The sequence below is a fragment of the Bubalus kerabau genome, chromosome 23, assembly GCF_029407905.1.
Source record: "Bubalus kerabau isolate K-KA32 ecotype Philippines breed swamp buffalo chromosome 23, PCC_UOA_SB_1v2, whole genome shotgun sequence".
In the NCBI taxonomy this organism is placed as follows: Eukaryota; Metazoa; Chordata; class Mammalia; order Artiodactyla; family Bovidae; genus Bubalus; species Bubalus kerabau.
In genome coordinates, this window is record NC_073646.1 from 35,584,813 (window position 1) to 35,598,318 (window position 13,506).

The following is a 13,506-nucleotide window of genomic DNA, read 5'->3' on the forward strand; positions in this document are numbered from 1 at the left end:
AGACATGTTCCTGCATTACTGAGAACCTGACCTTTCTGAACTGTACCAGATTCAAGGACACTCTCAGCTGCCAATAAGTGTCTCTGTTTAGGAATACAGGGAGTCCCCTACATATAAATGAGTTCGTAAGTCCAACAAAGTTAGTCTAGGTGCCCAACTGACACAGCCGCTCTACAGCACTGCACTAGGTTCATACGCTTCATACAAGTAATAGAGAAACAGAAAAAAACATTTTTAATCTTCTAGTACAGTACTTTGAAAAGTACAGTCATACAACAGCTGGCATTGAGTGAGCAGCTAAGAGTCACCGACAGGAGGAGGGAGACGGAGCTGAAGGACCGTCAGCAACGGGAGATGGAGGGCAGGTGCAGCTTCACTCACGCCCAAGGTGGATGGAACACATTTACATCTTTCAAAGTTCGAAACGTGCAGGTTTGTATGTAGGGGACTTACTGCAGTAATTATTAGCAAGACAGCTCAGGCTGTAGCTTCCCAGCAGAAGGCGCTAGATTCTTCGGGCAGAAAAGTACCAGATGATAAAACTGCTTTACATGTTAATCACAAAAGAGACGTGCAGTGGCCCACAGCTCCTGTTATATATATACATATATATTTAAAAAAATAGCCCTGGAGAAGCTGAAACCCAAATAAATAGGGTTAATTCAAAAGACTCCTTGGTTACAGAATTTATATAAAAATAACTCACTCCCAAACTGATTTTCCTGGTTGCCATCCAGACTCTGACGGCAGGTGCGTTTGGATCTCTATCCTCATTGTACTGTGTCTGATTTTCAAGCGTTTGTCCGGGTGCTGTGACAAAGCCCTCAGAGAGGTAATGTTTTCATAACACGAAGTACTGGCACCAAGCAACCTGAGAATTCTTTTAAAAATGAAAAGAATTTGAAAATGAAAAGAAAGTCAATGCCTTTCTCCCACATTCTTGCACAAATTTAATTACAAATGAGAAAATGAAGAAACAAAGGAAAGCAGTCAAGAAAGACAAAATAATTCAGCCACAAAGTCCAGGCCCTCCAGTTCCTCCTCAAGGGCTGTAAGTAGTGTCCTGAACCACACCCTTGAGTTGTTTTGCAGGTATTAAGGTTTCCCACCAGGTGAAAGCAGCTACCTGCCTGCTGACCACCAGCAACGCAGACCCCAGACGGGCTGGAACCAGAAAGCCAAGAGTCCCCAGACATCACCCAGTTGCTCACCATCAACCAATCAGAACGCTATATGAGCTGATCGTGCACCCTGTACCCCTCTCCCTCGCAGTCTTTTGGGCTTTTGAGCACCAGCTGGCCTGTTCTTGCTTGATGCCCTGCAGTGAACTGGGCTGTGGTAACACAAAGTACAGTGTCAGTCGCCTGGTTCTGCTGAGTGGATTGGGAGAGTGGATCCAAGATTCCCGCTGGTAACAGAAAGCCTGCGAGTCATTCAACCTAAGGCACTAAAAGCCCACTGCACGTCACCAGGAACTGCTGGAGGACATCTCCCTGAGCAGCGTCTTCTAACATCCAGTAAAGGTAAAAATAAACACCCAGTCTAGTCATCTGCCCACCTGCCCGGCACATATCTGCTGCGGAAGCTCCACGCTCCTGGCTGGGGGCACCGGGCAGGGACTTGCCCTGAGTTCTCTGTCCCATCAGAGGCAGGGCCAGGACTCAATCCCAGGGCTCCAGGCTCGAAGCACGAGCTCTGACACACACACACACTTTGAGGGGACAAAGGAAAGCAACAGTTCAAAGATAGGAGACACAGAACTAACCAGTCAGTCCCTAATGAAAGACAAACACCACTTTCAAAACAGACAGTCAGGCTGTGTGCTAATTTATGAGGGCTGACTTTCCATTTCAGCTTCCTGTGAAAGAAACTTCCTGTGACTTAAACTGTGGAAAGACAGACGTTATCACAGACATCACATGGCTCAGGATGGAGCCAGGGAAACCAAGAAACGTGAGATGTTTCCTCGTTTCCCTTTGCTCAAAACCACTATTTCCTTGATTCTATCAAACTTTCTATAGTGGCCCAGCGGGGTCCCCCGGGTCACCTGCTCTGGTCCAGCCCAGCCTGGCTCCTCTACCTGCTGACTTTCCATGACCAACTGGTTTTCTGAAGTCCTCCTCACACACCAGGTCCTCTCTGCCGGCTCCGCCCCGGGTTCAGTCCCAGGTCTCCCTCTACAGCTGCTGGGATGCGGGGAGGGGAGACAAGTCCTGGGGCGCAGTCTGCGCCCTCAGCTAAAGTCAAGGAGGCCCCACGCCCTGCAGTGAGGGTTCCTTCCAGAGCCGAGGCCGTCTCCTGAGTCTGGGACCAGCCCGCTCCCTGTTGTGTCATGTCACAGCCTCTCTGAAGCTTTTGTAATCAGTATGTCACAGATCTGAACAAAACCTGGAGTTTTTCTGTTCTTTACTAAACAAACATTCATTTCACAGAAACCAGCCCCAAACTCGTCACTGTCCACTTATGTGAGAGCAGGCCCCGGGTTCACCCCTTTCAATGAGGACATTAATGGACCCCGCTTGGCAGTGCCCTCGAGCGTCCAGGAGGCCAGTCCTCTCCCTGCCGGCTGAGTCCTGCCCGCAGCGGGGCTGAGAGTCCTTGGGAGCAGCTCCCACCGCGTCTCTCCATGAGGCTTTGGGAGGGCGTTCGGAGTCCTGGGCCCAGGATGGGCCAGGCTCAGACAGCTGCGGGGCCAGCCCCGTCATCGCCCCGTGACGAAGCTGGGCGCATCCTCCTCCTCGTCCTCCGTCCCAGATGCCTCCTCGGAGCCACTGGATGGCTGCTCCTGGGTCTCACTGGATCCTGCAATCACATGGCATTTGGATCAGCGATACACACATCCACTCAGAGAATTGGGTTCCCTGAGAAAGGACTGCTGGGGAAAACCCAGGCGCCAGCCGTCCCTGGACTGGACAACGAGGAGCCGGAGAGGTCATCATGCCTGTCAGCCCCCAAGGCCACCCTGGGAATAAATGGCCAGTCCCAGAACTGACCTACCACTGCTGGAGGGTGGACCTCATCCCTCTAAGAGGATCCAGCCCACACGAGATCCTGACGCCCCAGAAATCAGGCCTCACTGCTTTATATGTGGTCCCCTCCCCAGTCCATTGTCTTGGCAAGGCAACGCCCCCAGCTGCCCTTTGCCATTGAATGAGAATGACTACACCTGCTCACGTCCTGCTCTCGCCCCGTATGCAAAGGGCCTTTCAAAAACCATGCAGCAGAGGGCCCCGGCCACAACAAACATGTCAGCTTCCAGCTCTTCCCACAGACCCAGAAAGCCTCCCGCCGACACTCCACATGCGCCTCAGAGTCCCAGTGTCTTCCCTCGGGTGTCTGCCAGTTCCCACAGTGCCGCTGAGCAGAACAAAAGCAGAGCACTAAGACAACTTGTGCCCGCCTCCTCCTGCTCCCCCTCTTATTGCAGCAGGGCAGTGGGCGAGAGCCGGGACGAGGTGGAGTCGGAGCCTGCGGAGCCCGCAGCTGCCCTCCGGCTCCCTGAGGACGCCAGGCGGCCACCCGCAGGCACAGTAGGCACCTCCTGCAGAAGTGCAGGAACTCACTCCAGCGCCCACAGGCACCCAGAGCTTGGCTACTGCTGTCATCTCATCACAGGACCAAAGAGCTTCAAGGCCTGGGGGTGCCCAGGGCACGGCACGGTCTATTATCCACCTTCACACCATTGGCTGGGACACTAAAGCGTATTCATGGCAAGGGGTTGAAATCATCCCTATGATTTAATTCCTTAGGATTTGCTTCCTCCTTAACCTCATGCTTTTGAACTGTGGTGTTGGAGAAGACTCTTGAGAGTCCCTTGGACTGCAAGGAGATCCAACCAGTCCATTCTGAAGGAGATCAGCCCTGGGATTTCTTTGGAAGGAATGACGCTAAAGCTGAAACTCCAGTACTTTGGCCACCTCATGAGAAGAGTTGACTCACTGGAAAAGACTGATGTTGGGAAGGATTGGGGGCAAGAGGAGAAGGGGACGACAGAGGATGAGATGGCTGGATGGCATCACTGACTCGATGGACGTGAGTTTGGGTGAACTCCGGGAGCTGGTGATGGACAAGGAGGCCTGGCATGCTGCGATTCATGGGGTCGCAGAGTCGGACACGACTGAGTGACTGAACTGAACCTCATGCCAACGAGAATGAGAAAGTACAAAATGATGAGCATGTTTTAGTGGCTAAGTGCCGGGAGCCACCACAGGAAATCCCACCCGTGACAAAGCTCATGCAGAGAGGACCTGACAGGCAAAGGCAGATCAGGACTCGAGGGATTCCCTGGACCTGCTCGAGCATCTACCCCGAAACCAGAATCTGTCTGTCTACCGTTTACTGTATTATGCTCTTCACCAACTCTTCTGACATTAATAGGGGGCTATCCCGGATCACCTTTCTCTGGAAAAAGTCAACTTAGGGCTTTAGTTAGTAAGTCTCCTGGGCATGATAGGAGTGTTTCAGTTCAAACCCTTCTGATGGTTTCTAGCTTGCCTGACAGGTTCATCCAGACTCTTGCAGCTACGCATGTGATTGTTCACAACTCCCCAACCTTGAAAGACACGGGAAGCCTAAAACATTCTAAAAATATAGAGCCTTTCGAAGAGTTAAAAACTATTAGAGTAGTGCTGGTGTAGGATTTCACTGTTGAGCCAATGCTTGCTGCCAAGTTCCCATATCCCTTATCCATTGTGCACCTGGGACTGCATTAGTTAACATAGTTGGAATGTAAGAAAAACAAGTAGTAGCCTTGGAATTAACCACATCAGACCTTTGAGCTAATTGGTTCTTTCTGTGTTGTAACTCATTGCACCTTTGCTCTGTGAGAATGTAACTCTGTTTAGCACTTTCTGAGGCTGACATAGATGAGAAATATAAAGAAAAAACACTTCAAGGGAAAATAAGTTTTCTGGTTGAGTAGCCTTTATCAAAAAAGGGTCATAAAATGTCCACAGGCCTCCAAGGCCAGAAGATAATGTACACAACATTGTTTATGGGAAAGGTATGCAGAAAAAATCCTGGTTTCAATAAAGACAAAACAGATGTAATGTTTAGGCGGACTCTGTATGACTTTGCATCTTTCATTTCCCTCTATGTACAAGTCAAGGTATAAAAAGTTCCTTTTGAAAATAAAGTTATGGGCCTCGCTCACCGAAGCTTGGTCTCCCCGTGTCATTCTTTCTCTCTCTTTTTTCTCTCTCATCGCCAACGCTATCATCCTGAGGGTATCCCTGGATCCTGCTGGGGCTGGGCCCCGGCAGCTAAGATTTGCAGAACACCTATCACATGCCAGGCGCTGCGTGAAGTCTGTGCACGTCTGTACCCTCGTTTAATTCTAACAACGGTCTATGAGATGAGTAACGCTCCTCTATATCCATTTTACACATGAGGAATCAAGCTCAGAGAGCTTAAGTAATTTGCTAATCGAGGTCTCCCAATCGGTAAAACCAGGACCTATGATTCCAACCTGGATATGTGACTTTCAAGCCTCTGCCTACCTTGCCTGCAAAAATGCATAGGGAAATGGAGACGAAACTTGAAGTGACAGTCATAGAAAGTTGAGGTGACAGTCATAGAAAAGAACGAAATACAGCCCTTTGCAGCAACATGGATGGACTGAGGTGAACAACTAAGACAAACATCTATGGTATCACTTACATGTGTAATCTAAAAAAACGACACAATGAACTTATTTACTAAACAGAAACAGACTCAGAGACTTAGAAAACAAAGGTATGGTATGGGGAAGTGTCAGGGAGGGATCAATTACATACACACACTGCTACATTAACAGATAATCAACAAGGACCTTCTGTACAGCGCAGAGAACTCTACTCAGTACTCTGCAATGACCTACATGAGGGCTTCCCTGATGGTGCAGTGGACAAGAATCTGCCTGCCAGGGCAGGGGACACAGGTCTGATCCCTGATCGGGGAGGATCCCACACGTCCCGGAGCAGCTAAGCCCTTTTGCCACAACTACTGAAGCCCGTGCACCTAGAGCCGCCGCTCCACAGCACGAGAACCACTGCAATGGGAGGCCCCTCACCACAGCTAGCAAAAGCCACACAGAGCAAGAGGCCAGGGCAGCCGAGATAAACACATAACCTAGATGGGAAAAGAATCTGGAAAAGGATATACGTACAACTGAACCTCTGCTGTACACCCGACACCAACACAACACTGTGAAGCTACTACACCCCAATACAAAGTAAGAAAAACGAGGTGCAAGCGTAACGGTGAGCATGCTGAATGGACAAGGAGAATGTGGCCTGTTCACACAGTGCAGTGATTTGGCCTGAAAAAGGAAAACAGTTCTGACGGGGGCTGCAGCGGGGATGAACCCTGAGGACGTTATGCTGAGTCAAACGGGAGTCACAGGATGACGAATGCTCTATGTTACAGGAGGTCCTGAGGGCACCAGATTTGGAGATGGAAAAGGAGACAGGTGGCTGCCAGGCACTGGGAGGAGCGGGGAACGGGGAACTGCTGTTTCAAAACACAGGTTTTGTTTTACAAAATGAAGAGAGTTATGGGAGTAGATGATGGTGATAATGGTTGCATGACAGCCTGAATGTATTTAGTGCCACTGAACTGTACCGATGGTGAATCTTGTGTTGTGTGTATTTTACCAAAATTGTAAAAAAAAAAAGGGGGGGGGGCAGGGAAGGGGAGAAAGAAAGAAAAACACACGCTATGCAGAGACCAAGTGGAAAACTAGAGATGGACCAGACACATAGCTCTGAGCTCCCTGGACTCCTCAGGCAGTGCTCCCTGAGCACTGGCCTGAGGTTGTGGGCACTCAGTCTCCACCCTGAAGGCAAGGCGATCGGGGTCTCTGCCACGTGTACACATTCCCCATTTACCAGCTGGGGAGCTCTGCTCTAGGACCTGTGCTCCCAGGGTGCAGCTGCTGATTATTTGTTTTGTTTTGTAACTTAGTCATCACAGGTTGGCCTCAAGCCTGAGAACCACCAACCATATCCAAAGAGGTCTGAACAGGCAGGACAAGTGCACAGACTTTCATCTTGAATTCTGATCTTAAAGGGACCAGACAGTTGGAGACGTCTTTGAGCTCACCAAGTAGACAGCATGAGCAAGACTCACCCTCCCGAGTTGAAGAGATGTATGGATAAGAAGTTATTGCTGAAATTAAATGGTGGCGGACATGTCCAAGGAATGCTGTGGGGATCTGATCCTTTACGAATCTTGTGATAGGTGAGCGTGGCGATGGCTGCTGGTGGGCAACAGAACCCTACTGGAGTGGTGGCAGCGTGAGGAGACATCATCCTGTCGCAGCCTGGGATCCAGTACGAACGATGGCTGTGCTCATCAGGGATTCAACGGTGTCCGCATGCCCCCCTCCCCTGCATTTCACTATAAAATTGGGTTGTGTACATTTTATCACTGAACACTTTTGTTAAACTTCTGTTAACTGTTGGAGGAAAAAACCGAGTAAAACACCCATTAATCTGGGTGTCTGGGGAATGTGGGGTCTGGATGCCCGAGATGCTGACTGGCTGAGGAGAGCTCAAAGCACCCCTTGTGGCTGACAAGCTCTAAACACAACTGGTTCCTGCACGCGGGAGACAGGCTGTCGGAGCCTAGAAGTATCTCTCTCGGAGACGAGAAACTTAGGGATCTGGTGCACAACTAAGACCCAACGCAGTCGTTTGGCTCTTCAACAAAATTATTTCATTCTCCAATGAAAAGAAATGGGATTCGGAGGAATGGCTGAATCCTAGGTTAGCGGCTGAAAAGACGTAAGACAAGTCTGGACTAGCCTGTAGTACCAGGAAGTAGGAAGTGCTGTTGCAAACAAAACAAACCCCCCAACTCCACCAATAATGGGAGTCTGTGAAAGGGACAGGTGCTATATGAAAGAGCCCCCAGTGAGCAAAGCTGGAACAATCTGAGCAAGAAAATAAAGTTGTATTGGATTAAACTTAAGAGTAGAAAATAGGCATCTCAGAGTCCACAGTTACAAAGAAAATGAGGACCAGACAAATCCATGCATTATTTCAAACAGCTGATGCAGCGCCTCTGCCCTCGTGGAGAGGCTGCGTAACCCCCACCCCTTATGTGTGGGTCGTGCAGGGCGACTTCTTTCCAAAGGGTACAGCATGGGAAGGGGAAGCAAAGAGTCGCCGTCCAGTAGAGGACCCTGACGAGACTGCCTGAGGAGGGCATCAGGGGCAGGATCAACAGTGACAAGTCCTCCTGATAAGCATCCAGCCCTGACGAGAGAATGGAACCTTATCTCTGTGGTCTTCTTCCTCCAAATAACTAACTCATGAGAAAAACGCCAGACAAATCCCAACCGAGGGACATTCTACGGAACACCTGACCCTTGAAACTCTCAAGGTCATCAAAACAAAGTCTGGGGAACTGTCAGAGCGCACATGATGATTAAATGTAGTGTGACGCCCTGCATGGGATTCTGGAACAAGAAAAAGGCACTAGGTAAAAAGTAAGGAAACAGGGAGTATGGACTTTAGCTACTACGTGTAACGACTGGTTCATGAACTGTGATGAATGAACCACATTAACTTAAGATGTTAACAACGGGAAAGTGGGCACACGGGAATTCTTTGTACTATACGATCTTCGCAGTGTTTATGTAAATCTAAAATCATTCTAAAACCAAGCTTGTTATTATTTTTCTTAAAAGACACTGCTTACCCTCAGGGAACTGAGGCTGCGACTGAATAAACACATTATGTGATTTAGCAGATTCCATAAGCAAACCCTGTGGGAGCAAAGCGGGAGGCTGGGGTGGGGAGGAACAGTAGGGAAGGTCTTACAAGGAAAGGAAGGTGCAAGGTGAGCAGAAGCTTTCTGGGCAGACGGGGAGTTGGGAGCACGAGAAAGAAAGAAAGCACAGAGGCCTGCGCAGGAGCAGAGCAGAGAGGAGGTGACAGACGCTTGGTGAGCAGAGGACACGTGGAAGGGAGCCGAGGTCAGAGAACAAGGGCAGGGAGACCGGAGAGGGTGGGCGTGCAGGGCTGCTGGCTAGGGCTCAATCACAGTCACCTCGGGGGTCAGCACGAGGCCAGTGGGGATACACTGTCTGGGATTAGCTGCGTGCTCTGTGGGCGCCCATTACTGCCTGGTCCCTCAGGCCCCTCAACTGTAAAATGGGGATAGCCATAGGGCTGCTGTGAGGATTTTGTTAATACCTGCAGAGCACTTAGAACTGGGGCTACAAAGTAAATGTTCAATGAATGCTAAGGACTTACAAGAAAGAGTGGGGCCGCTCAGTCCTGTCCAACTCTTTGTGACCCCATGGACTGGGGCCTGCCAGGCTCCTCCATCCATGGGATTTTCCATGCAAGAATACTGCAATGGGTTGCCATTTCCTTCTCCAGGGGATCTTCCCAACCCACAGATTCAACCTGGGTCTCTGGTATTGCGGGCAGACTCCTTACTGTCTGAGCCATCAGGAAAGTGCAGGAGAACAAATGACAATCCAGCCTGTTTGAGAGAGAGCTTTGGAGGCTGTTCAGGGTGGGTGGGAAGAGCATGGAGGCTGCTACCACAGTCCTGCCAGATCTGGATCTATATTTTTGTAAGTTTTTTTTTAATATGGTAAAATGTACATCACTGCACATCGCTGATGGCTGTAAAAACTGGTACTACTTCTTTGGAAAAGAAACTGGCAATACATTTCAAGAGCCAAAAACTCTTTTTATATTCTGTGATCTAATAATTGCCACTGCTGGAATTTTACCCAGAAAGGGAGAAGGGAGACAGGTTCATAAATTCACTAAAATATCTTCTAAAGAAGAGAAAAACTGGAATCAGTCTAATGTCTAACAAAAGGAAAGTGTTAGGTATATCATGGCATGTCACTTGCTGGATATGATCAGTCACTGAAAAAGTTATGAAGGACAAGAAGTCTTATAATGTTAAATAAAAGTAAGCAAACGGGAACATGTTCATACACTACAATTATAACTAATATACGTGATATGCTCACATGGTGGGATTAAAACAAAACGGACAGGGACGTCCCTGGGGGTCCAGAGGCTGGAATCCGCCCTGCAGTGTGGGGGACGCGGGCTTCATCCTTCGCCGGGGAACTAAGACCCCACACACCTCAGGGCAACTGCGCACCAGCAACGCGACGCTGAGCCCGCGCTGCCATGGAGGGCCCTGCACGCCGCAGCGAAGACCCAACACCGTCAAACAAACATGTAAAAAGAAGAAGAAAGTGGACAGAAAGAAAGGTGGTCTATTAGGATGATGATTCTTGACCTTTCCCATTATTCTTACACTACTGTTTACAGACGATTGTACAATCTAGGTATCTGAGATTTTATTCACAAGACTGTAAGAATACTAGGTAAAATGCCACTGAGTGTAATTGAGGCTGATGTTAACTTTAATGAAAGCAAAACAAACAAAAACCCAAGACAATAGATGAATGAACAGACTGGAAAAAAAAAATCCCTCCTTGCACCATGGAATTATAAGAACATGGAATAATATCTGTGATACAATGAAATATGATAAAAGGACAACTACAAATATGATAATTATGTAAATAAGTTTATATGATAAATATTGAAATAAACGTCATGAGAATGTTAAAGTGATATTTTTAAGTAAGAATTACGGATAATTTTTAATTTTTGACTTTTTTCTTTCCTGCGTATTCTAAACATTTCTAACGTGATCCTGTATTACCTTTACTCTCAGAAGACACAAAGGATACGCACGGTTTCCCAGTATAGAGAGCAGGGGTAAGAACTGTGGCACTCAAACACTTCGATCCAAAACATAAACCGAGTGTCTTCCCAACACCAGATGCCAGCTGAAATAGGAGTGGTATTACCTGGGGACACTTCTGTCCCTCTCCCCCATGGGGAAGACACTCGGCAAAGGTCTGGAGACATTTCTTTTTGTCGATGACGGAGGGGAGGGCGGGCGCTGCTGGCATCTGGGGGTAGAAGCCAGGATGCTCTTAAATACCCTACAGTGGACAGGACACCGTCCCTCAGAGCATCTGGCCGAGTGTCCACAGTGCTGAGGCTGATAAACTGCTCCTTCCACCCCAGTTTTGAAATAATCACGACAGGTCCAGTGAACATCTGTCTCTCAATAATGTTAAAGAAATAGAAAAAAAATTTTTTTTCCTTTTGCAGAGAAGTCTGTTAACTTTCATTTATAATGTACAGTAGTATTATCTTTATCATGTTGTATATTTATTGTGTAACCAGAAGTTTGTTCCTTCTGACTACCTTCATCTAATTCTCCTTTCTCCTGACCTCTGCAGCCACAGATCTGATCTATTTTTCCAGGAATGTTTTTGAAGTATCAGTACTATTTTGGTTCCTGGTATACAACAGTGATTCACTATTTCTGTATGTTTCAAAATGATCACCATGATAAGTCCAGCTGTCATCTGACACCAAAGATATTAACGTTCCTGATGATATTCCCCACACTACGCATTTCACAGCTGTGACTCATTTATTTTGTAAGTGAACGTCTATACCACTTTATCTCCCTCACCTGCTTCCCCCCCCCCCACCAACCCTGGAGAAACTGCCCTTGAGGTACTTAGTAACACATCACCTTAAGGTTTCTCTGGTAGGTGAGCCAGTCTCATGATTAACACTGGTGTTAGAATATACTGTTTGGGGATTGGGTTTTAATAATCCAGACTGGCTTAACGCCATCCTGTGGTATCATTCTGACAACTCTCACTTCACTAAACCGGCACGGACAACAAGCCGGGATATTTCCTTTCCAGCAACAGAACCAGAACTCCTAGCCAGCCGCCCCTCACCACTGATTGGAGAGGAGCCAAGAAGCTCAAGGGCTTTAGCGCCAAGTCCATCAAGAACCCAGAGGCGCACTGAGGCCACCTTGTGGCGGAACTGAGTATCACCACATTAGATTTATTAATTCCAACCACCTAGAAATCCTCCTTTCCCGCTCAGAAAATGAAAAATAAGCAAGGAACTGAGAGGTGCAGGAAAGGCACACAACCCCCTTTAGGAAGTTATCCCCAGAACACTCTGCCTGTTCGTTTGGTGAGAAGCATATACAGCCATGCATTATTACTCGTCATTTCAAAAATATGTACAGGTGCGAACTGCACAGGAAGAGTGGGGCTCATGTATCATAACAATGAGTTTCAAGCCTGACTGCGGCCCACAGCCTACCTAGAAACCGAAAAGAAAATTTCACTAAATAGTTACTCCAGGATGTGAGGTATTCTGATGTTTTCTAGTCTGTCGTATGCATGTTTGAAAAAAAAAAAAAATCTGTAACTTCTAAGCTAACTTCATGCCCCAGTAAGTAAAGGATCACAACCCTCAGTCTGAAAAAACACTGCACTACTATGATGCGACGTGGTGAGAACATTTATCCTTTTGAGAGAAGGGAAGCTCAGGACGGGGGAGACCCAGAGCCATTTTAATCAGGGCAGACACCCTGGGTGCAGTCATTCACCTCTGAGACCCGTCACAGCCTCGGGCAAACGAAAGAAAAGGGACTGGAAACTGCGGTAACATGAACCTAAGGTGAGTGCGCGGCGAGAAAAGGGGGTTTAAGAAATCTCAGCTCTGGGACACTGCCACCTCTCTCCAATTCTACAACTGATTACTAAAAAGTTACTCTGATTCTGCAGACCCATCACAGGTTCAATAAATACAAACTCAGAGCAAGGTAACCTCAGTTTCTTGCTCTGAAAGGGTTCTTGGATTTACAGGGGAGGGAACCCCTCCCCCCCAACCCCCCCCCCCCCAAGATGGTGTATCTTCATTACAGCAAGGCATGCGGCAAAGATACCAAGTTGTGGAATTTTAGATCTAGGGAGAGCTTATCATTTTACATTTTAAGGGGGGGAAAAATCTGCTCAAAGAGATGCTTGAGGTCAAGGTGAGCCAGAGAGAGCGCTGAGCTAAGACCCTACAGATGCCATGCTTGCTCCATGACCTCAAGGACCTCTCAGTTTCCTATCTCACCTCTGTGGGTCAGATCAAAGAAGAGGGTGATTCTTCTGGCTGATTCTTGGCTGGAGAATAACAATGGCACCCCACTCCAGTATTCTTGCCTGGAAAATCCCATGGATGGAGGAGCCTGGTGGGCTGTAGTCCATGGGGTCACTAAGAGTCGGACACGACTGAGCGACTTCACTTTCACTTTTCACTTTCATGCATTGGAGAAGGAAATGGCAACCCACTCCAGTGTTCTTGCCTGGGGAATCCCAGGGACGGCAGAGCCTGGTGGGCTGCCATCTATGGGGTCGCACCGAGTCGGACATGACTGACACGACTTAGCAGCAGCAGCAGGGTTTCAGTGAACAGGTCCATGCCAGCCTAGATGGAGCTCCATGGCCCAGTCTGGATGGCTCAGCATTTTTACCAATGACAGAAAGGAGGCATGTTTATGAAAACTATCCATCACAACACCAGAAAGACATGGTAACATGCTGATTCCCAGAATCAGAATTCAAAAGGACTGTGGAGACCTGAACCAACAGAGCCGGTAACA

The 13,506-nt window shown here is 48.2% G+C and overlaps 2 protein-coding genes and 1 long non-coding RNA gene across 5 annotated transcripts in view; 1 reads left to right on the forward strand and 2 right to left on the reverse strand.

Annotated features, from left to right (window-relative positions):
• The window catches only part of LOC129637996 (uncharacterized), a 30,767-nt gene extending 23,700 nt beyond the window's left edge, over positions 1 to 7,067 (forward strand). The window contains exon 4 of the long non-coding RNA XR_008707659.1: positions 6,943 to 7,067. This is a non-coding gene — a long non-coding RNA (uncharacterized LOC129637996). The remainder of the gene's footprint in view (positions 1 to 6,942) is intronic.
• Positions 1 to 13,506, reverse strand: part of ORAI2 (ORAI calcium release-activated calcium modulator 2) — a 50,271-nt gene that overhangs the window by 30,802 nt on the left and 5,963 nt on the right. The gene's annotated exons all lie outside the window — the stretch shown is intronic.
• Positions 1 to 13,506, reverse strand: part of PRKRIP1 (PRKR interacting protein 1) — a 36,921-nt gene that overhangs the window by 8,248 nt on the left and 15,167 nt on the right. Inside the window, exon 6 of one of the 3 annotated variants that reach the window (XM_055562397.1) lies at positions 927 to 2,802. The exons of 1 other annotated variant lie outside the window; for it this stretch is intronic. In XM_055562397.1, coding sequence (XP_055418372.1) covers positions 2,702 to 2,802 — 101 coding nt within the window. In that variant the 3' untranslated portion in view covers positions 927 to 2,701. Of the gene's footprint in view, positions 1 to 926; positions 2,803 to 10,318; positions 11,094 to 13,506 lie in introns of those variants that run through there. One more of the 3 variants, XM_055562396.1, reaches the window with a different exon arrangement.